The sequence below is a fragment of the Erinaceus europaeus genome, chromosome X, assembly GCF_950295315.1.
Source record: "Erinaceus europaeus chromosome X, mEriEur2.1, whole genome shotgun sequence".
Classification (NCBI taxonomy): Eukaryota; Metazoa; Chordata; class Mammalia; order Eulipotyphla; family Erinaceidae; genus Erinaceus; species Erinaceus europaeus.
The window spans coordinates 123196959-123221200 of NC_080185.1; the positions used below are offsets into that span (position 1 = coordinate 123196959).

General features: G+C 44.7%; 1 protein-coding gene across 1 annotated transcript in view; it reads right to left on the reverse strand.

Annotated features, from left to right (window-relative positions):
• Nucleotides 1–21497: 21497 nt before the first annotated feature.
• Nucleotides 21498–24242, reverse strand: part of TCEANC (transcription elongation factor A N-terminal and central domain containing) — a 10670-nt gene continuing 7925 nt past the window's right edge. Inside the window, exon 4 of the mRNA XM_007517477.3 lies at nt 21498–21636. Within this exon, the coding sequence (XP_007517539.2) occupies nt 21498–21636 (139 nt within the window). The remainder of the gene's footprint in view (nt 21637–24242) is intronic.

Genomic DNA, 24242 nt, shown 5'->3' on the forward strand with positions numbered 1-24242 from the left:
GACTCAGTGCCAGTGGCTCCACAGCTCCTGTCAGTCGTTTTTTTTTTCTTTCTTCTAGATAGAGGGTGAGAGACAGAGAGATAAAGAGGGAGAAGGAGACAAAGAAAGGAGAGAGATTGCAGAACTGAGGCTTCCTCACTGCATATGTTCGCATGTGGTGGCTGGAGCTAGAACCCAAGTCCTCCTGCATGGTAACCTGTGGGCTCTACTGGTGAACCACCTTCCGTGCACTGAATGCACTTTTTTATTAGTGATTTAATATTGATTTATTCCACACCATCCCCACCACCAGAGTTCTGTGCCCCATCCCCTCCACTGGGAACTGCAGTGTTTCTCCCAAGCTCACAGATATGGGTTGACTTAATTTCTATCACTATCTATCTGTATCTATATATTTTTGCCCATTTTTTTCTGTGGTCTTGCATTCATGTCCTTTCTTTTTTAATTTTTCAAAACGTTTTAAACTTTACTTATTAGATAGAAACAGAGAGAAATTGAGAAGGGAGAGGAGATAGAAAGGGAAAGAGACAGAGAGATTCCCTGCTTCACTATTTGTGAAGCTCCCGCCCCACAGGTGGGGGGGCCAGGGGCTTGAACCCAGGTCTTCTGCTTACTATAATATGAGTGCTTAAGCAGGTGTGCCACTGCCTGGCCCCTGAATGCACTTTTCAACTCTTCAAAAATGATTCTACTGACCAGTAAGATTCGGTTTCCAGCTAAGCACAGTCTGCTTCTAGAATTGTGTAAAGATGGTTTTTTTTTTTTTCTTCTCTCCATAGTAACCAAGGCCAGTAGGACTAAAAGCCAATGGACTGTGGAAAACAATTTATAACTAATCCCAGCTGTTGCAATCCTATCCTTCCCCCACCTGTTTCGTCCTTTAAAACCTCTTAAACAAAGATCCCAATGGGAAACCAGCTGGACTGTTACCCAAAACTGTGTTCCCTGACTTGCAAATCTAAGACCCCAAATCAAGACTATTGTTTCATTTTAGCTGAAAAGTGTATTTCTGTATCAGCATTGCAAATGTTTATCTAATACATTTACCTATATGTATGTATCTACTTACATGACATACAGTTTTTTCTTTCTTTTCTTCTTTTCTTTATTTGCCTCCAGGGTTATCGCTGGGGCTTAGTGCCTACACTATGAATCCACTGCTCCTGGAGGCCATTGCTTTTTCCATTGTTGTTGTTGCTGTTATTATTGTTGTTATTGTTGCTGCTGCTGTTGTTGTTGGCTAGGACAGAGAGAAATGGAGAGAGGAGGGGAAGCCAAAGAGGGGCAGAGGAAGATAGACACCTGCAGACCTGCTTCACTGCTTGTGAAGCGACCCATCTGCAGGTGGGGAGCCGGGGGCTTGACCCAAGATCCTTGCGTGGATCCTTGTGCTTTGCACTATGTGCGCTTAATCCACTGCACTACCGCCTGCCCCCACCCCATGACACGTATTTTTTAAAAATATTTTATTTATTAATTTTTTGGATAGAGCAAAGAGAAACAGTGATGGAAGGGGACATTGGAAGGGAGAGAGAGAGAGAGAGAGAGAGAGAGAGAGAGAGAGAGAGAGATGCAGCACTGCTTTACTTGTGAAGCTCTCCCCTCCAGGTGGGGACTTGAGGTTTGAACCTGGGTCCTTGTGCATGTGCACTCAACTAACTGCACCACCACCTGACCCTGGTATATACATTTTTTTAAAGAAATGTTAACCTTATTACTATTATTTTAATATTTATTTATTTTGGACAGAGACAGAAACTGAAATGTAAGGGGGAGAGAGAGAGAGACACCTGCAGCACTGCTTCCCCACTTGTGAAATCTCCCCCACCCTGCAGGTAGGTACGGGGAGCTTGAACCCGGGTCCCTGTACACTGTAACATGGACACTCTACTTGGATGTGTCACCATTTGGCTACCCATTTTTCAATATTTCAGACCAATATCACATTTTTCCAGTTCACTACAAAACTAAATTCTCCATGTTTCTTTCCTTATTCAGAAACTTTCTGTCCTGATCTTTGGATCAGATAAAAGCTCATACATGGCCCCTGGCTCCCCACCTGTAGGGGAGTGGCTTCACAGGCAGTGAAGCAGGTCTGCAGGTGTCTATCTTTCTCTCCCCCCTCTCTGTCTTCCCCTCCTCTCTCCATTTCTCTCTGTCCTATCCAACAATGACGACAATAAGAATAACTACAACAATAAAACAACAAGGACAACAAAAGGGAATAAATAAATAAAACCTAAAAATAAATTTAAAACAAAATTAAATAAAAGCTCATGCATGAATACCAGAAATCTGATTTCTTCACTGTTTGGCTTAATGGGGATTCAGTGGCCCCCGGGTGGTAGAGCAGGTAGAGCAGGTTACTGCGTGTGCCAGAGATGCTCTGGTTCTCACTCATAAACAAACAACTAAAAAAATCTTAAAAAAAAAAAAAGCAAAAACTGTAGCATCATCATTCTTAATCTGTATTTATTTATATAATCATCTGTTTCTATAATTCGTGTTATATTATGTAAGATATAGCTATATTTGTGTAATCTTATTCTCTATATTCCAGAATTTACAGCTTAAATTTGCAGCTTTCCAGCTGATATGCTAGAGTAAGAGTTCTAGCACACAACCACAACATAATATATAGTCTTTCATTTTTTTTTTTTTTTTGCCTCTGGAGTTATCGTTGGGGCTTGGTGCTGGCACTACAAGTCCATTGCTCCTGGTGGCCATTTTTTCCCATTTTTTCATTTTAATTGGCTAGGGCAGAGAGAAATTGAGAGGGGATGGGGAAACTAGAGAGGGAGAGAGAAAGACAGACACCTGCAGGCTTGCTTCACCACTTGTGCAGTGACCCCCCCCACACACACAGGTGGAGAGTCGGAGGCTTGAACCAGGATCCTTGCGCAGATCCTTGTGCTTTGTACTATGTGCACTTAACCCAATGCGCCACTGCTCAGCCCACATATATACTATTTTCATATTTAAATATGTACTTAGAGACAGCGGGGAGACAGCATAATGGTTATGCAAAGAGACTCTAAAATCCCAGGTTCAATCCCCTGTACTACTCTGGCAATATATAGTATCAGATTAAACGAGGGGTCTCAGACTTGCAAAGTATATGCTTCATCTGCTGAGCCACCTCTTCAGCCAAAGAATGCACATCCTTTTTTAAAAAATATGTATGTATGTATGTATGTGTGTGTGTGTTTATTTTTACTGCCACCAAGGAAATCAGTGGGGCTTGGTGCTGGTGCAATGAACCCACCACTCTTGGTGGCTCTTTTTCTTTCTTCCCTCCTTTCTTTTTTCTTCCTTTCTTCCTTTCTTTCTTTTCCTTATTAACTTTTTCTAATTTTTTCTTAAATAGGACAGAGAGAAATTAAGAGAAGACAAGGAGATAGAGGGAGAGGAAGAGAGAAAGACACCCGCGGCACTACTTTACTGCTCATGAAGTATTCCGTCATGCAAGTGGGGACTGGGGACTTGAACCTGAGTCCTTGTACTTTATAACGTGTGCTCTACGGGACGCACAGTCTTTCATGGGTCTCCTCAAGTCTAGCCAATGGCTGATGGTGAGTGACTACCCAGGAATCCAAAGCCCCTTCCCCCCAGCATGCTCCCCTCGACTCTTGGACGGTTTGAAGACTTGCAGGAAATGAAGAATCATTTCCTGTTGATACTTTCAGTGAACAAATAGGGTGAGTGCACAGCGAAAGAGGAGGTACAGGAGGAATTCAGGGGCGCCTCCAGGCTCCAACCCTTCCCCTGAGCACCACTGCCCTCCCCACAATTTGTGCACCTCTTGCCACCTACTCGTGGTGAATAAATAGATTGGTTCCTTCCTGGGAAAGTTTAGGAGAGCCAGGGGGACATTCAATAAGCAACTAAGCAAATGTGCAACTACCGACTGGATGAAGAGCCTTGCAGGGGAGAAACAGGGCCGTAGATGGGGCTACAGGGACTCAGCACCAGAGGGCCCAGTGGCAGCAGAGACAACCTAGCACAGAGAAGCTCTCAGGAGGCTGCCAACAATAGCTGCTTCTTTGTAACTGATGGGGAAACCAAAGTAGTCATTGTTTCTCTGGTCATAACTAGAGCTAATGTATTCAAAATAAGTGTGTGTGTGTGTGTGTGTGTGTGTAAAGGTACTGCTTTTTGTCTAGCACATTTGAAACATGGCTTATCCGGAGTAATTACAGATGTCGGGGTGGGGCATTCTCTGCTGTGGCTGGTCGCCTGATGAGCGTGAGTTGCAGGTCCCTTTTAAAGGGGGTAGAAGGAAAATCTTGGCACGCCACGGCTACCTGATGTACACAGTGTGCTGGCCTGTGTTGGCCTGAGTGTCCATATGGGTGCTTCTTTCTTTCTTTCTTTCTTTCTTTCTTTCTTTCTTTCTTTCTTTCTTTCTTTCTTTCTTTCTCTCTCTCTCTCTCTCTCTCTTCTTTCTTTCTTTCTTTCTTTCTTTCTTTCTTTCTTTCTTCTTTTGCCTCCAGGATTATTACTGGGGCTCGGTGTGTCAGCACTACGATTCCACTGCTCCTGGAGTCTATTTTCCCCATTTTGTTGCCCTTGTTGTGGTTGTTATTGCCATTGTTGTTATAGCTGTTGTTGTTGGAGAGGACAGAGAGAAATGGAGAAAGGAGGGGAAGACAGAGGGGGAGAGAAAGACAGACACCTGCAGACCTGCTTCACCACTTGCGATGCGAAACCCCCTGCAGGTGGGGAGCTGAGGGCTCGAACCAGGATCCATACACTGGTCCTTGCACTTTGCACCATGTGCGCTTAACCCACTGTGCTACTGCTCAACCCCCATGAGTGTTTCTTTTTAAGAAAGAACGGAAAGGGGGGCCAGGTGGTGGTGTGCCGGTTAAGTGCACATAGTACTAAGCACAAGGATCCCGGTTTGAGCCCCCAGCTCCCCACCTGCAGGGAGGACACTTCACAAGCAGTGAAGCAGATGTGCAGATGTCTGCCTGTCTTTTCTTTAATTTTTATTATCTTTATTTATTTGATAGAGACAGCCAGAAATCAAGAGAAGGGGGAGACAGAGAGGAAGAGAAACAGAGAGACATTTGCAGCTCTGCTTCGCTGCTTGTGAAGCTTCCCCCCTGCAGGTGAGGACCGGGGGCTCAAACCTGGGTCCTTGTGCACTGTAATGTGTGCGCTCAACCATGTGCACCACCACCCGGCCCCCAGGTGTCTATCTTTCTCTCTCCCTCCTCTTTCAATTTCTCTCTTGTCCTATCCAATAAAACGGGGAAAATGGCCACTAGGAACAGTGGATTCGTAATGCCAGCACCGAGCCCCAGCAACAACCCAGGAGGCAAAAAGAAGAAGGAGGAGGGGGAGGTGGAGGAGAAAAAAAAAAGGAAGATAAGCAACATGGAAAATGGAATTATTTAAATACTGAGCACAGTATGATTTTAGATAATTTTCATTCAGATTGGTAATTGCATGGTACAATATTCTTTTGAACAGTAAGTAGAAAAATTTTAATGACGGAATTTTATTACAGTTCTTAGAGAGATGCTTTGTTTGCCACCTGAACGTAATCTTTGACTTGAGCTACAAGAGGAAAAAAATCCAGTTACCTTGGTAACTCCTACACAGAGCTCTTCCCAGCTCCTGAGACACAGCCAAGACTTAGTGCGGCTCCTACAACACAGGACAGGAAGGCTGGAGTGCTGCTCTTCCTGCCCCAGCCCTGCCACACACTTCCCTGGGGGAGCCGGGGCTGGAGCCACCCGCCACCACCTGAGAGCACCCGAACAGGAGGATACAGGACCACCGTGGAGTGGCGCCGTGGTGTCTCTCCTCCTATCTCAATGACTGTCCCTCTCTGATTCTCACCTATCTAAAAGGAAACCCAAAGAGGGAGAGTCAGTCTGTGGAAGCAGTGGACTCATGCAGACACAGAGGCGCAACGATAAACCTGGTGACCCCCCCATCATCTCTTACATATCCCTCCCCTCCACCATCCACATGGCTGTGAATCACTCAAGTGGTGCCAGCTCCAGGCCACTAGGGCAGGCAGGCTCAGTCACACTCACCCCTAAAGAGAGACTAAAGAGAGAAAATCCCTATCTGCCTAACAAAGGACTAGGCAAATCTGCCCGGTACAGATCTGTGTGGAGCATTTAAGGCTGCAGTTAGACGAGACACCCAATGTGCAAATAATAATGACGATTTGGATGATAATAATGATCATTATTAGGTGGGCTGGGGAGATAGCATAGTGGTTCTGCAAACAGACTTTCATGTCTGAGGCACCAGAGGTCCCAGATTCAGTCCCCAGCAGTGCCATAAACCACAACTCACTATCCCCTGGTAAAAACATATATAGATTTGTTTTTTTAGACGAGCTAAGAGGCAGCAAATAATCACTAGTGATCCAGAGGAAACAGAGTAATTGGATTCCATATGTCACGGTAATTTGGAGGTATCTCCAGAATCTACTAGCAGCAAAAACATACAAGTCACTCAATAGATGAAGGGGGATGCACTCAATAAGAATCACTACATACTGCCACCTCTCCAGATTCAAAGGAGGTCTCGAAACTTGACATCAGGCTCAACCTGACGCTGTTGACTGGCTACGGAAGAAGGGCAAACGCTAGAAGAAGAAGAAACTACATATCTGTGCTAAATAATTTCTTATCAAGTCAGAAATGTTAGGGAAAGTCTCTAAGTTCTCTACCCTTACAAGGAATATCTATTAGAAACATAGATATATATACGCCAAACACTGGATGAGTAGTTTAAAAGTGTGTCCTTTAAAACAGGAACAAGGTGGGAGTCGGGCGGTAGTGCAGCAGGTTAAGCGCACGTGGTACAAAGCGCAAGGACTGGCAGAAGGATCCTGGTTCGAGCCCCAGCTCTCCACCTGCAGTGGAGTCTCTTTACAAGCTGTGAAGCAGGTCTGCAGGTGTCTGTCTTTCTCTCCCCTCTCTGTCTTCCCCTCCTCTCTCCATTTCTCTCTGTCCTATCCAATAACAATGACCTCAATAATAACTACAATAATAAAACAACAAGGACAACAATAAATAAGGAATAAATAAGTAAATATTAAAAAACAGGAATAAGGTAAGTACTGTACTCTCTTTTTAAAGATATTATTGATTTATTAATGAGAAAACTAGGAGGAGAGAGAGAAAGGACCTGATATCACTGCTACATGTGCTACTGGGGATTGAACTCAGGACCTCATGCCTGAGAGCCCAGTGTTTCATCCACTGTGCCACCCCCCAGACCATAGTACTGCACTCTCTTCCACATCACACTGGAGGCTCTAGAGCAAAGGAATATATCAGGATTGTGAGGATTGCACAAGAGAAGCAAAGCCCATAGATGCGCTTGACATAATTAGACAGTCCAAAGGACTGACTATTCAAAGACCTCAACTAACGAGGTGGCATTCTGTAGACTGAATGTGTTTTGTGTTCCTCTAAAAAGTCCTCTGTTGAAACCCTAACCCCAATGACCCCTCACAGAATGAGAGAAGATCTTTACATGCCATATATCGGACAAGAGGCTAATAACGAAAATATATAAAGAGCTCACCAAACTCAACAAGGAAACAGATGACCCCATCATCTCTCAGATGGTGCTTTGGAAGTTGATTTGGTCCTGGAACAGGGACCTACAAGACAGGGATAGTGCCCTTAGAAAAGACCCCCCCACACATGCCTTCATCCATGTGAGCATATAGCAAGAGGGCCAGCCATGAGCCTGGGAATGGGCTCTTGCCAGATGTTACAATGACCAGCACCTAGATCCTGAGAAATAACTTTCTGTTGTCTATAAGCCACCTAGTCCGTGGTATTTTGTTATGTTGAATAGCAGGCAGAACAGACTATGATAGTGAATGGATAAGAAAAGTGGTTAAGGGAGTCAGGTGGTAGTGCAGCAGGTTAAGCACACGTGGTGCAAAGCACAACGACAGGCGTAAGGATCCTAGTTCAAGCCCCTGGCTCCCCACCTGCAGAAGGTCACTTCACAAGTGGTGAAGCAGGTCTGCAGGTGTCTATCTTTCTTTTTTTTTTTTAATTTTTTATTTAAGAAAGGATTAGTGAACAAAAACATAAGGTAGGAGGGATACAACTCCACACAATTCCCACCGCCCAATCCCCATAACCCACCCCCTCCCATGGTAGCTTTCCCATTCTCTAGCCCTCTGGGAGCATGGACCCGGGGTCGTTGAGGGTTGCAGAAGGTAGAAGGTCTGGCTTCTGTAATTGCTTCCCCGCTGAACATGGGCGTTGACTGGTCGGTCCATACCCCCAGTCTGCCTCTCTCTTTCCCTAGTAAGTTGTGTCTCTGAGGAAGCTGCGCTCCAGGACACATTGGTGGGGTCTTCAATCCAGGGAAGCCTAGCCAGCATCCTGGTGGCATCTGGAACCTGGTGATTGAAAAGAGAGTTAACATATGAAGCCAAACAATTTGTTGAGCAATCATGGATACCAAGCTTGGAATAGTGGAGAGGAAGTGTTAGGGAGGTGTCTATCTTTCTCTCCCCCTCTCTGTCTTCCCTCCTCTCTCCTCTGTCCTATCTAACCCATCCAACAATGACAATAACAACAACAATAATAACTACAACAGTAAAACAACAAGGGCAACAAAAGGGAATAAATAAATATTAAAAAAAAGAAAAGTGGTTAAACAAAAAAATTCCATTTATATAACCAACCAACGCAGAAAACATAAATTAAAAATATATATATATATACACCAGCTGCAATATTAAAACCATAAAATGTGCAGGAATAAATCTAACATGAAATGTGACAACATTCATAGGGAAAATTAGCTGGGCCTGAATGGACTAGAACTGCACTGCACGTGGCTATGTCGTCTAAGTAATACAGTTTTATTTGGGGGTCTTAGATTTGCAAGTTGGGAAGCATATTTTCAGGAAACAGCCTAAACTGTGTTGTACTGGGGTCGTTGTCTAAGGAGTGTCTAAAGAACAAAAGAGGGGGAGGATAGGATTGCAAAAGCTGTTGATCAAGAGTCGGATTGGTTATAGATTGTAGTCCTTCGAGTTCATTGGATTTCAGTCCGGCTGGCCTTGGTTGCTATGGAGAAAAGGGAAAAAAATATCTTTGCACAATTCACAGAAAAGGCCATGACTAGTGGGAAAAACCAGCTCCTGTCAGTCAGTAAAGAAGTTTTTGATGATCAGTTTTGTTTATTACTTTCTCGTGGAGGTAATGGTCTTGGCTCACAGGACTATATATTTTAGGTGTGTCATTTCCCACCTCTTCAAAACATGTTTTATACCTGTGGCTATTTAAATTGAAATGTAAATCAATGAATTACTTCAACTCAGGACTCAGTTCTTTAGTCATATCAGCCTAATTCCCTGTGCTCACAGACACATGTGACCAGTGGCTACCCACCAGACAGTGTAGATACAGAATATTCCCTCATTCCTGAAGATTCTGTTGGACAGTGCTGGACTAGAATACCATTCATGTCAAAGTTTCCATTAGAACGACAACTGCAAGCAGAAGAAACCACTACCCAAACAAAGAGACACCTCGCAGAATGGGAGAAGATCTTTACATGCCCATACATCAGACAAGAGGCTAATAACCAAAATATATAAAGAGCTCACCAAACTCAACAACAAGGAAACAAATGACCCCATTAAAAAATGAGGAGAGAACATGAGCAGAATATTCACCACAGAAGAAATCCGAAAGGCTGACAAACATATGAAAAAATGCTCCAAGTCATTGATTGTCAGAGAAATGCAAATGAAGACAACAATGAGATACCACTTCACTCTTGTGAGAATCTCAGACATCAGAAAAGGTAGCAGCAACAAATGATAGAGAGGTTGTGGGGACAAAGGAACCCTCCTGCACTGCTGGTGGGAATGTCAGTGGGTCCAACCCCTGTGGAGAGCCGTCTGGAGAAGTCTCAGAAGGCTAGAAATGGACCTACCCTATGACCCTGCAATTCTTCTCCTGGGATTATATACCAATGAACCAAATATACCCATCCAAAAAGATTTGTGTATGCCCATGTTCATAGCAGCACAATTTGTTTTTTTTTTCCCCAGATTCCCATTTAACAATACAACCCCCACTATTTCCTTCATCATTTTTCATGGACCTGTATTCTCCCCACCCACCCACCCACCCCAGAGTCTTTTACTTTGGTGTAATACTCCAATTCCATTTCAGGTTCGACTTGTGTTTTCTTTTCTAATCTTGTTTTTCAACTTCGGCCTGAGAGTGAGATCATCCCGTATTCATCCTTCTGTTTCTGACTTATTTCACTCAACATGATTTTTTCAAGGTCCATCCAAGATCGGCTGAAAACGGTGAAGTCACCACTTTTTACAGCTGAGTAGTATTCCGTTGTGTATATATACCACAACTTGCTCAGCCACTCATCTGTTGTTGGACACCTGGGCATAGCAGCACAATTTGTAATAGCCAAAAACCTGGAAGCAACCCAGGTGTCCAACAACAGATGAGTGGCTGAGCAAGTTGTGGTCTATAGACACAATGGAATACTACTCAGGTATTAAAAATGGTGACTTCACTGTTTTCAGCCCTTCTTGGATGGAGCTTGAAGGAATCATGTTAAGTGAAATAAGTCAGAAACAGAAGGATGAATATGGGATGATCTCACTCACAGGCAGAAGTTGAAAAACAAGATGAGAAAACACAAAGCAGAAGTTGGACTGGAGTTGGTGTATTGCACCAAAGTAAAAGACTCTGGGGTGGGTGGGGGGAGAATTCAGGTCCTGGAACAGGATGGCAGAGGACCTAGCGGGTGTTGTATTGCTATGTGGAAAACTGAGAAATGATATGCATGTACAAACTATTGTATTTACTGCCGACTATAAAACATTAATCCCCCAATAAAGAAATAATAATAATAAGAAGAATTACAACTGCTTGTGTTCATGTTATACCCACATAAGGGGAAGCATGGCATGGTAATAAAAAAAGAACAGATTAAAGAGTTAGGAAGTTTGTTTTTTTTTTGTCTTTAGGGAGTTTTGGGAGTTCTTTATCTTCTTAGTGGGTGAGGTTAAGGGGTTTTGCTTAGCACTTAGAGATCTTTTTGGCTTGCAGGGAGTCAATTTCTTTCTTTCTTTCTTTCTTTTGCCTCCAGGGTTATCATTGGGCTCAGGATCTCCTCTACAAATCCACTATTCCTGTGACCATTTTATTTATTTATTTATTTATTTATTTATTTATTTATTTATTTATATTTGGATAGGACAGAGGGAAATTGAGAGAGGAGGGGGAAGACAGAGAGGGGGAGAGAAAGATAGACACCTGCCAACCTGCTTCACGACTTGTGAAGCGACCCCCCTGAAGGTGGGGAGCCAGGGCCTCAAACGGGGATCCTTGTGTGGGTCCTTGTGCTTCGTACTATGTGCGCTTAACCAGGTGTGCCACTGCCCAGCCCCTATAAAGCATTTTGTGTATTTTCACTACAAGAGCCCCAACGGCCAGGTACTCAGATACTTGCTTTTCCAGAATCTTGGTCACAAGGACACAGACACCCAAAACTAGTCCACTGGGTGTTCTCTGAAGAGTTGCACCATGTGCAAGTGGCACAGAGCTGCTGGACTAGCTCAGAGTCATTCAGGCCTGGGCAGTGGGGCCTCTGCCATCTGTAACCACTGCAGGGGCCATCGAGGTTATCCTGGTGCAGCCATCAGGCTTTGCTCTTTTTTTTTTTTTTTTTTTTTTTTTTTTAACCAGAGCACTGCTCAGCTCTGGTTTATGGTATTGGTGGGGTTGAGTTTGGGACTTTAGAGCCTCAGGCATGAGAGCCTCTGTGCATAGCCATCATACTATCTACTCCCACCCGCCAGAAGCCCTTTACAGCTCTCAGTTCCCCTTGTCCCTGCTCGTAACTGGAAACCAGAACAGATTTGATTTAGGTGAGTCTATTAAAGAGTCAAGCTGAGCACTCAGGGACCAGAACCTGGGAGCAGTCCTCAGACTGATCTGAGAGAAGTGGCCCAAAGGCTGGGTCCTGATGTGGAGATCCGCACACTGTGGAGAGATCACAGTATGTATCTTCTGGAACCACACACGCTAAAATGCATCAGGCACTGTATATCCTGCCCCAGTGTTCCGGATATGCTGAGGCAACCAGGTAGTCATTTTATTTCAATTTTCTTTTCTTTTTCTTAGTTTTTTAAATTTTAATTATTCATTTTCCCTTCTGTTGCCTTTGTTACCTTTTTATTGTTGTTGTTATTGATGTCGTCATTGTTAGATATGACAGAGAGAAATGGAGTGAGGAGGGGAAGACAGAGAGGGGGAGAGAAAGACACCTGCAGACCTGCTTCACCACCTGTGAAGAAACTCCTCTGCAGGTGGGGAGCCGGGGGCTCGAACCAGCATCCTTACTCGGGTCCTTGCGCTTTGCGCCACGTGCACTTAACCTGCTGTGCTACTGCCCGACTCCCTTTTATTTCAATTTTCTATCTCTCCTGTTAACTTGTTCTTCTGGGAACTGGGAGTCAGGTATGGTGGACAGGGTGATCTTTGTGTGTCCTTGAAGACTGGTGAAGATGATGTCTCAGATCCCTATGTCCCTGATCCTTCACAGAGTAAGGAAGTTTACAGCTCATAGAACGAGACCTACTGTGTTCTAGTTCTCATAGATGTCCAAAACATATGGTGATTTCATTGGCAATTCATGGTGCCCACTGTCCAAACTTAATATTACAGCCATACCTCTGTTTCCCAAGATTTCCCCAAGAAATTCCTTTCCTAAGTTAGGAGGTGATGTCTTTCTTTGCAACTGCAAACTCTGAAAGGTACAAAATTAGACTGTATCTTACAGATGACCTAGCACGTTATGATCGGGCCCTCCTCAATCGCTATCGAACAGGCCATGGCCGGTGCGCCGCTATGTTCCATCGCTGGGGAGCCAGAGACGACCCGAACTGCCCCTGCGGCTACAGACAGACTATGACCCACATACTCAACGACTACCACCTCTCCAGATTCAAAGGAGGTCTCGAAACTTTACATCAGGCTCAACCTGACGCTGTTGACTGGCTATGGAAGAAGGGAAAACGCTAGAAGAAGAAGATCTAATAAATATTTCCCATGATTCATAATCTAAATGCAAGCAAACAAAAAGTATACCTCTCTAAGGCTATTGCTCAGTCTGCTGAGGCTAAACTGTTCGGTGCTTTTAAAGAGAAGAAAAACCTTAACCTCAGTGGAGTGGCTTGCAAAAACAAAGGCTTATCTCTCATCTTAATTAGTTGAGGTCTCTCTTGCATGCTGTCTCTGGACTCAGAGTACTGGACCTGAACTAACGAAGCAGCCCATCTCATATCAGGTAGATCCCATTAACTGAGAGAAGAGACCAAAACAACACCCCTTTTGGCTTTTAAAGCTTCCACCCAGAAGAGGCATTCATCACTTCCATGTAGATGTCACTGGCCAAAGCAGTGACACATGGGGAGGCTCAGTCCCCCTAAAGGGAGGGGCACTGCAAGTCAGAAAACAGATGTAATCTGAGTGGCGTGGTGCCGGGAAATCTTCCCACTGGGAGAGCCATCAAATATTTGAACGACGATACAATCTAACATGCCTCTTATGACTCAGTTTGGCTACATTAAATTGACAGGTTTCAAGATCCATAATATGAATGATAAAAATGGATTTGAAATGAGTTACTTTTCTGGGCACTGGGTGTGAAGCATTAGCAACAGTAACTTTTGATTCAGCTTGTGAAAGTTAGTTGCAGTGCTTCCAAAGTGCAGTGGAACAGCAGAACAGAAACAAGCAGGCATTCCTGTTGAGATTCCACTGTAACATCAAGTAAACAAGTAAACAAGCAAATAAACAAAACCTGCATTAAGCATATAGCATGCTCAGAGTTCATCTTGGTGCTGTGAGCACTATGATAGGACTAAGATTTGCACGGGAACTTGATGGAAAATTAAAGGGGAAAATCATGTTAAAAAAAAAAAAAAGCACTGATAACACAGGAAACCAAACAGAAAAGTCATAGCGTTGGTTAAGTGTGAAATTCTCCAGTTCAGAGATGTTATGGAACTGAACGAAGAAGGAACTGCTTTACCAGGAGCCACACGGTTCAAGCACACTGTCATTATACAGCACAAGCTGTACGTTTGGAATGAGATATGAGAACTGATTCAACATGCACCTGTTTTAGTCCTTGCTCAGCACAATGGCTACAAGCCCTTACTAAAGACCACCCTTCATCGGACAGTTCTCATCAATTAAATTAAAAAAACAGGATAGGGAAATGTGTGACCTTTGTCTCATACGATAAGAATAAGATTTCTCCGGAGTGGGGGAGACAGCATAATGGTTATGCAAACAGACTCTCATGCCTGAGGCTCCTAAGTCCCAGGTTCAATCCTCCGCACCACCATAAGCTAGAGCTGAGCAGTGCTCTGGTGTTTCTCTCTCTCTGTGTGTGTCTCTCTCTCTGCATCTCTCTCAAAAATAAAATTAATTAAAATTTTTTTAAAAAAAGAATAAGATTTTTCCTTTGCTTTCAAAATGTCAAATTTTGCATATAATTTAACAAAAAAATTTGACATCAAAGTTCAGAGAAGTATAATTGTCACAATGTAAATCTTAAATCATTATGAAATTTATAAATTCAGAGCACATGAATTTGGTCACACACAATAACCATGGAACTGAGTTCTGTACATTCAGCTAAAGCTGCACTTTATAAGGAAAGGCCAGTGCAGTTCCTTTGGTTGGTGAAATAAGGTTTACTTCTTGAGTTTAAATGAAAAAAAAAAAAGTAAAAGGTCAAGAAGGAAGCCAGAAGCCAGGTACAAAAGGCCACACACACACACTGTATGATTCCATCTAAATAAAATGTCTGAACAGCTGGTCCAGAGGCACAGAGGGGAGGTGAGTGGTTGTCAGATATATATATATATATATATATATATATATATATATATATATATATATGGAGAGAGAGAGATTATTAATGGGTATTTTGGGAGCATAATGGTGATGGCCGCACAACCTTGTGAGTGCACTAAAAATCACTGGCTTGTCACAAAAATAAATGCAGATGAGCTTTTTAAAAAAAGTCTGAAGTTGCAAATCATGTTTATTTATATGATTTAGGGGGTATTATTTTCAAAGATCCACTTTCAGAATTACTGACCTATAGTCGAGTACATTCTGTAACACAAAGATAAAAAAGAACAAGAAGTCAACAGCTACTTCTTTCATTGCTATTTTAATTTGAATTTTATTGATTTACCACCTATTGGCAACAGTATAGAATTTCAGGAGTACAGCCTCACCAGTCAGTTGTGTATTTGCTGTTTTTGTCTGTTTGTTTGTTTCACCAGAGCACTGCTCAGTTCTGGCTTATGGTGGTGCAGGAGATTGAACCTGGGACATTGGAGCCTCACGCATGAGAGCCTCTTTGCATAACCATTACACTATCTCCCCCCCTGACTCCAATTGTATTCTTTATTTAATATTTTCAGGGTCTTCTGGCAAGTAAATGGTCAAGTAGAATTTTACTTTTTTTTAATTAAAAAAATTTTTTTAAATATTTATTTTATTTATTCCCTTTTGTTGCCCTTGTTGTTTTATTGTTGTAGTTATTATTGTTGTTGTCGTTGTTAGATAGGACAGAGAGAAATGGAGAGAGGAGGGGAAGACAGAGAGGAGGAGAGAAAGATAGACACCTGCAGACCTGCTTCACCGCCTGTGAAGCGACTCCCCTGCAGGTGGGGAGCCGGGGTTCGAACCGGGATCCTTATGCTGGTCCTTGTGCTTTGCGCCACCTGCGCTTAACCCGCTGCGCTACAGCCCGACTCCCGAATTTTACTTTTTGATCACCTTTTCCTTGTTTGTTTCTGGAGACAATGTTACGGAACCCTAAAATGGAAAACTATCCACAAGAAAGGAAAAGGTTTTGCTGGACAGTGAGTTCTCTGCTAGAGACAGAACATGTATGGCCTTTACTGTGTAGACCTAACACTTACCCAGACATAGTCCACGTGGATAGAAAGCCCAACAGCACTCTGGGAACAAAACAAAACGAACAAAAATGTGGGCTTCGTCCAGTTCTCCACTATTTTCACTCTCAAATCATGTTTTGAACTTGTCTTCAGTCCTTTACATAAAAGGTCTCTAGCTCAAGTTACACAAATATGGAATTTCCATTCATGGAGAAGCAGTGTCGGAGAGGCGATCAGAAGCTGATTGATTCTACACATTTGAATTTGACGTGCTTATTAGACAACCAAGTTGAAGAGGCTCTTAGATCGATGGGTCTGGAATTAAGAGAAGCAAGCCTGAAGCTGTAGAAGAAAACCATCAGTGTAGACAATATAAGAAATCCATGGGCAGGCAGCAGGGGGAAATAACTCAGCCGGTAGAGTGCAGGACTTTCATGCCTGAAGCTCCCATCTGGATCCCTGGCACTGCATGTACCAAAGTGGTGCTATTGGGGGGTCCGACAGTGGCACACCAGGTTAAGTGCACATAGTACAAAGCACAGGGACCCATGCAAGGGTCTCGGTTCGAGCCCCTGGCTCCCCACCTACAGGAGGGGTCACTTCACAAGTCTCTCTCCTTCTCTATCTCCCCCTCTCTTCTCAATTACTCTCTGTCCTATCCAATGAAATGAAAAAAAAAATGGCTGCCAAGAGCAGTGGATTTGTAGTGCAGACACCAAGCCCCAGAGATAAGCCCCAGCGATAAACACATACGGCCACATATAAGCCAACTAGATTAGGAAAGAAAACAAGTGGTGCTCTGGCTTCTCTCTCTCTCTCTCTCTCTGTCATTTAAAATAAGTAAAATCATATGTAATATATACTATATTACCACCAGGGGTGTCACTGGGGGCTCAGTGCCTACGCAAATCCGCCACTCTTGGTGGCCTTTAATTTTTTATTTTTATTTTTGTTTCTCTCAGGCAGAGAGAAACAGAGGGAGAGAGACAGAGAAGGAGAAAGCTTATGAAGCGTCCCCCTCCTTGCAGGTGGGGACAGGGTACTTGAACCCGGGTCCTTGCACATGGTGACTTGTGCTCAACTCAGTGCCCCACTGCCTGATCTCATTCTATATATATAAAAGATTTACTAGGCTGTCAGAAAAGTCATGACATATTTTTCTGTGCAAAAATGTATTATGACATTTTCCATGACCCAATATTTAAAAAAAAATTTTATAAATAAATCTTTTAAAAATTAAAAAAAAATTATATTTATTTTCCCTTTTGTTGCCCTAGTTGTTTTTTATTTTGTAGTTATTATTGCTGTTGTTGTTGTCATCATTGTTGGATAGGACAGAGAGAAATGGAGAGAGGAGGGGAAGACAGAGAGGGGGAGAGAAAGATAGACACCTGCAGACCTGCTTCACCGCCTGTGAAGCGACTCCCCTGCAGGTGGGGAGCCGGGGGTTCGAACCGGGATCCTTATGCCAGTCCTTGCACTTTGCGCCACGTGTGCTTAACCTGCTGCACTACTGCCCGACTCCCTGACCAACATTTTTAATATGCGAAAGAGAGAGAAAGAACCAGAGTCCCACTGGCATATGTGGTGCTGGGGTTCAAACTCAGGACCTCATGTTACACGTCCTGCACTCTGTTGCTGTGCTACCTCCCAGGCTGAAATAAGCACAAGGGGGGGGGGTGGGGAGGAGAAGGGGGAGGAAGAAAGGAAATAAAAGAATCTATACACCAGATAAATCACACAGTGCTGCTCTGGAAAACATCCAAATTCTGGAAGACTCCAAAGTTAAATGGTGAGGAAGAGAATGAAGAAGCAGCCAGTGACACTGAGGTGGAGTGGGTAAGCCAGGGAAGGCCCTTGGAAAGATGTTTTCTCAAGAAGGAAGCAAGTGTGACAACCAGGTTTCAGGCTGAGAGTGTCCCTTGGATTTAGCAACTTGGAGGGTGGAGGCCATTGGTGACTCAGCCCTGCGCTGAGATCAGTCATCCACAGTGCTCAGCTGCAGGACAGAGTCCTGTGGTTCGAACAGCATCGCACACATTCTCGACCTCTGTGGGGATTCATGGAGGACCCCATATGGACTCCCAGAACAAGGGCCCCAGAACCTCTGAGAGAAGTGAGAAGGCAAGGCTGAGTTCATCTGCTTAATTTATCTGAACAGAGATCTAACTGGGAAGGTAAGATGCAACTGCTGTGAGTCGACTCTAGAAGATTCCCTGCGTTCCGGGAGCTTGCTACTGTTGATCGAGCCATAAAGTTGTGGCTTGAGAAACAAGGAAAGAACATGAGCGGTGACAGTGGACGGCTAGAAGGCAGAGGGGCTTCTCTGAAACACACAAAGCCGGCCCAACAAAGCCCTGGCTGGGGACCAGCTGTCGGCGGCAGCTGCAGGGAGACGTCACTATTTCTCCACTCCATGCCCCAGTCAGCAGGGACACACAGGCTCAGAATGACTCACTGGAATAGGCATGTGATGGACAGTCTGTCTCCAAGGCTTCCCTTGAGTTGTCTGACAAAACAACAATTCGGTCAGGGAAAGCCAACCATCCAGTGGCGTTCGGCAAATTCCCAGAGCTGGGCAACATCACATTAACCGCAGAACATTGTCATTACCAACAAAACATGTCCCATGCCCTTTGACCACTGATTTGTTTGGGGTGCTGGGGACAGAACCCAGGGCCTCGTACATGCAAACTATGAGCTGTGCCTCTGAGTTCATTTTTTAAAATACATTTTTATATTAATTTATTTTCCCTTTTATTGACCTTGTTCTCATTGTTGTTGTAGTTTTTATTATTGTTATTAATGTTGACGTTGTTGGATAGGACAGAGAGAAATGGAGAGAGGAGGGGAGTACAGAGAGGGGGAGAGAAAGATAGACACCTGCAGACCTGCTGCACCGCCTGTGAAGCGACTCCCCTGCAGGTGGGGAGCCGGGGGCTCGAACCGGGATCCTTATGCCCGTCCTCGCGCTTGGTGCCACATGCTCTTAACCTGCTGCACTACCGCCCGACTCCCCTCTGAGTTCATTTTAAAATAATACTGGAAGTCATTGAAACGCCTGGAAGCTTCCTGCTCAGCTATGTGTGAGATTTCAGAAAGGTAGTGGGTGGGGGAGATTAGCAAAGCACAGGACATGCATGTCTGAGGACACAAGTTTGGCGCCACGCAGTGCTCTGGTCTCTCTCTCTCTGGTCTCTCTCTCCCTCTGGTCTCTCTCCCCCCCCTCATGAAAATAAATTTTTAAAAAGCAAGCAAGCCCGGGGTGTGGGGGGTGGGTCAAGGTATGTTGCTCAGAACAAGAAGTTCTTTTTTTTTTAGAATTCTTTTTTTTTTTTTGTAATTTTATTTATCTTCCCTTTTGTTGCCCTTGTTGTCTTTTTGTTGTTGTTGTAGTTGATGTCGTCGTTGTTGGATAGGACAGAGAGAAATGGAGAGAGGAGGGGAAGACAGAGAGGAGGAGAGAAAGACAGACACCTGCAGACCTGCTTCACCGCCTGTGAAGCGACTCCCCTGCAGGTGGGGAGCCGGGGGCTCGAACCGGGATCCTCATGCCAGTCCTTGCGCTTAGTGCCACCTGCGCTTAACCCGCTGCGCTACTGCCTGGCTCCCAAGTTCTTTTTTATTTTCAATTTTTTAATTATCTTTATTTCATTTATTGGGTAAAGATAGCCAGAAATTGAGAAGGAAGGGGGTGATAGAAAGGGAGTGGCAGAGAGACACCTGCAGCCCCGCTTCACCACTTGCAAAGCTTTCCCTCTGCAGATGGGGACTGAGGGCTTGAACCCAGGTCCTTGCACACTGTAACATGTGAGCTCAACCAAGTGCGCCACCGCCCGGCCCCAGAACAAGGAGTTCTTAGTCTGAAGACAAGAGGGCCTGGGGGGCTCAGATGCCAGCACAGCCTCTAAACTTGGGGTTCCTTTGGCAGACATTTTGTCTTCATGTCTTCTTTTTGTCCACAAAGGTGAAGCTATGAGCAAAGTACGCTGCCATTCTGATGAGTTCAAAGCAGCTGCAGGGGCGTTCCATTTTTGCATATGTTTCAAAAATGACCATCCCCGAAGTATGAGTTTCACAATGGGCGGTATTTTGATTTGCTTGTTAATTACAACTGCAGTTTTCTTTATTTTTAAAAGATTTTATTTATTACAGCTGGGAAGGTGGCTTAGTGGTAGAACACAGGATTTGCATAATTGGAGTCCTCAATTTGATTCCTGATACATGTGCAAGAGTGTCTTGCTCTTGTTAATAGATCTTTTCTTTTCTTTCTTTCTTTTTTTTTTTTTCCATAGCACTGCCCAGCTTTGGTTTATGGTGGTGCGGGGATTGAACCTGGGACTTCAAAGCCTCAGGCATGAGAGTCTTTTTGCAGAACCATTATGCTATCTCCCCCTGCCCAATAGATCTTTTCAGAAGAAAGACCAGAGCGCCACTTTAGTGTACACTGGGGGGATTGAACCTGGAGCCACCTATGCTTTACTTCCCGAGAAACCAGCTAGATATTTCAGATCTTTCTAAAATGGATGTGTCTACCATTTGGAAAAGACTGCTGACCATTTGGAACCTATTTCTACTTGCACCTTGATATATATAGTTTAAAACCCCGCACCTTGATATTTACAAAGAAAGCCCAGCAGACTTATTTATTGCCTTTTCACTGTCCTGTGAGGGAACCTGTTTAACAAAGAATGCAAAACTGGCTCTTTTCTCATGATTGATCGCTATCTGTGTTATATAGTCTCCCAAGGCCATATAGGTAGAGAATGAAGATGTAAAGGCCACTCTAGTTTTTTTGGAAGTGGTATTTGAAACTGCATTTATATACTTATCTTCAAAGGCATAAAAATAGAAACACGTTAAAAAAAAAAAAAAACCTCTCAAAGTTACGTTTTTATGTTTTAAAATTTTAGCTTTTTAAAAAACCACAGGGTTTTGGGCAAACCAAGTAAGTCACATGGGTGCCACCAGGTTTGGGGAGGGCCCCCATACCAGGAGAGCGGGCAGTCGGCACCAGCTGCCGCTGCCTGATCTCACCGTCAATGGGAAGTGGAGTCAAAGCCATAGGCCCCTATCACAGAAAAAAAAAAACAAGCTGCAATTACAGACTGTTCCACCTTGCACGGAATGAATGGCAGCCTGGAATCTTCTGGAAGCAAACTGATGTGCATACATAAAGAAATGTCCCCAGCCCAGTTTTAATATGAGATGGGATACGGGTTGTTTCTGTGCACCCTCACACAAGCTCCTCTCTTCCTGTGTCTTCATGTGGGAACTACCGGCAGGGAGTTCTGAAGATGAGATGAAATGCCTAGAGGAGCCTAGCAAGCCTGCTGCGGGGACATTCTTCCCCCTCTCTTCCTCTCCTGAGTCATGGCCTCTGGGAGGCCCTCTGTGATCTCCTCCGTGCCCTAGACCCCTGCCTCTTCAGGCCTTGTGTCTGACTCAGGACACTTAAAGTGTAAAGTGATGGCTCTCTGCTCCCATTTCTGAGGATGAGAGCCACAGCTCTGGAAACTTCACTTCAAACAATGCGAATGGGACAGATGAAGTTGTCGTGGGTTCTGCCAGCCAGAAGGTACCTTCTGAAGCCGAGGTCCTTACAGTCAACACCTCTGAGAGAGGCGAAGCTGTCGTAGTGAGAGGTTTTGCACTGGCTGCAGCTATAAATAACAAGACAGACTGCCCTGAAGGTGGAGGCCCTGCCCTTCCATGGCGCTGGAGCGTGCCAGCAGCAGCTTCCTGGTGGGGAAGCGGGCTGAAAGGGGCCTCTCATCACAGGAAGTGCAGGGGCAGAGACAGAGCTGTAATTGTGTCACGGTTTTATCTCCAAAACCATCACCTGGACAAACCCGCCACGTGAGAGCTCGTCTGCATTCAGGGAGAGCGAGTGCTGTGAGGGAGCCTCAGCCCTGCCCGCAGCGTGGTACTTGCTCTGCAGGGCCTGAGAGGGAACTTGGTGTTGTTGCATTGTATGAGACATCGCTTAGCAAAACTGCCAAGGGAGGGGAGAAAAGAAAGGGTTGTTGTTCTTTATGGGGGGTGGGGGCTAATGGTTTAGTCAAGAGTGTTTTGATTTTTGGTTTTAGCATTTTAGCTCTCCAGCTTGGGCCCTGTAACAAGACAGATTAGCAAGGGGGAAGCGTCCACGTTTCCGTCTTCACTTAGTAGATTCTGCACGACCTGGAAGGAAGAAAAGGCCCAAGGACAGTTCAGTCCGAGTATTTTCACAGCAGGTTTGATGAAGAGGGGGAAGAGGGGGTGGGAGGACACAATGGCATGCAAACAGGGTGAAGTGCCCCTCTTCTTCCTCAGGCGTTGGGGGTGGAGGATACCACTTATGTGAGGATCTCCTGACCACACTTGCCATTTCTCAAATTCCCTTCGCCTCACATAGCCACGGTGCCCGGGCATCACCGTGTGGGGTGCTGTGTCCCACACCCTGTGCCACCAAGGATTCTGTGAGCTGTGAGGAGGCAGGGAGGTCTGTGCTGGCCCACTCATTTGGAAGCAGTTGTGCTGACCACGAACGTGTCTCTGCTCCATCCTTTTTTTGTAACCTCCCCATCTAACCTAACATGGCAGCAGGCAGTTCCTCCCGAAAGACCATCAGGGAGGACCTCTTGTGCCAGGCACCCTCCTCTCTTGGAGACTGGACACTTCCTTCTTCCTGTAAAGATACTTTACCCCGAGGCCATTTTAAAAAAGAACCTTCTCTCTTTAGGTTGTGAAAGTCACAGATGTGAAAGAAAAAGGACTCTCCATACTTGGGTCTGGTAAAGCTGCCTCACTGACAAGTAAAACAAAAGGTCAGCAGCTGGGGGAGGGGGTGGGGAGGTTCAGTGGGTAGAGCACAGGGCTTGTGGCCATGAATAATGGGTTTCACCCCCACTCTGCACTGCAGATGCTGGAGGAGTGCATTTCTTTCATGAAATGAACAGATACACCTTTAAAAAGAAGAAGAAGAAAACCCCAGATTGTTATTTTCCTATGTTGACTCACCCAAATCACTGATGAAGCTGAGATAAAATGAGGAAGGCTACTACCTCAGGAGAGTAAAGGGATTTCCATTTCAAGTATTTTTACTTCTCTATGAATTTAGTTTGCAAAATTCCAGTGTAAATAATAAAAATAAAACCACACTCAAACACAAAAGCACCAGACCAAAAATGAATACCAGCTGCCCATGGCTTCCACATGCTCTGTTCTTTTATGACCACTGAGTAGCTTTTTGTTGTCACCAGGGCCCCACAGCTCCTGGTGGACTCTATTTTCTAGAGGGTGACAACTCAGCAATGGGGCTCCCACATAGTGGCTGGGAACTTCAACCCAGGAGCTTACACGTGGGAATGTATGCTTTCGATGGGGTGAGCGGCCTCTCGCCCACCACTGCTGACTAGTTTTTTTTTCACACCATTCGAAGTCATATGAAATGAGATTCTGTAAAAACTGAAGCTTTAGGTGGCTCTGCAAGTTTCTCTTTGAAAGACTGTCACATAACACAGTGAGCTACCCTGGGAAGCCGCTGGGACAAAAGAACAAAACAGAATTCGCTCTTGACGGCTTTGGGCTGATGTGTTCATGACACAAGCCTGTTCTAGTGTCGGGCCTTTGGGGAGGGCTGTCCTGAGGCAGGTTAGCTTTACAGACGGTTAGGCCCCAAGAGTCAGACAAAGGGAGAAAAGACCTGCGAAAGGCGTGTAAGTTTGTAGATGACTCAGAAGCAAACTTTTAAAAACCGTAACAACAATAAACATTGCATTTTATTGAGGGGAAAAAATAGCTGGGGCCACACAGAAGGTTTACTGTGCTTACTGGCCTCAAAGAAGTAATTCGCTCTTTGATTCAGAAATGTTGGTAGACTCAAAGGCTGAGGTGATGGACTTCTGTCAGATTCATGTCCATTTTCATAGAAGCAAAATTGGAACTACAGACCTGAAGGTTCAAGGCATACCACTCCCCCCACCAAAAAATAAATAAATAAATAAAAATAGGGCAGGCACAGTGGCAAAGAGATCACTTGGAGCTGAAGGTGGCAAGGAAAAGCAGACATCGGATGTGTGTCTGTCTGCCCCTACTGGTCTGAAAGCAGGTGACTTCCCCCTGGGAATTCCATACCAGGATGGGGCAACAATCCCCCCATACCCCACTGGACAAATCATCAGGTGAGCAACAGATAGACACCCAGAGAACCAGTAAGAGGTTTACTGCTCACGTGCCTAGCTCCCCCACCCCCCATGTACGTGGCAGAGGCCCAGCTACGCTGAGG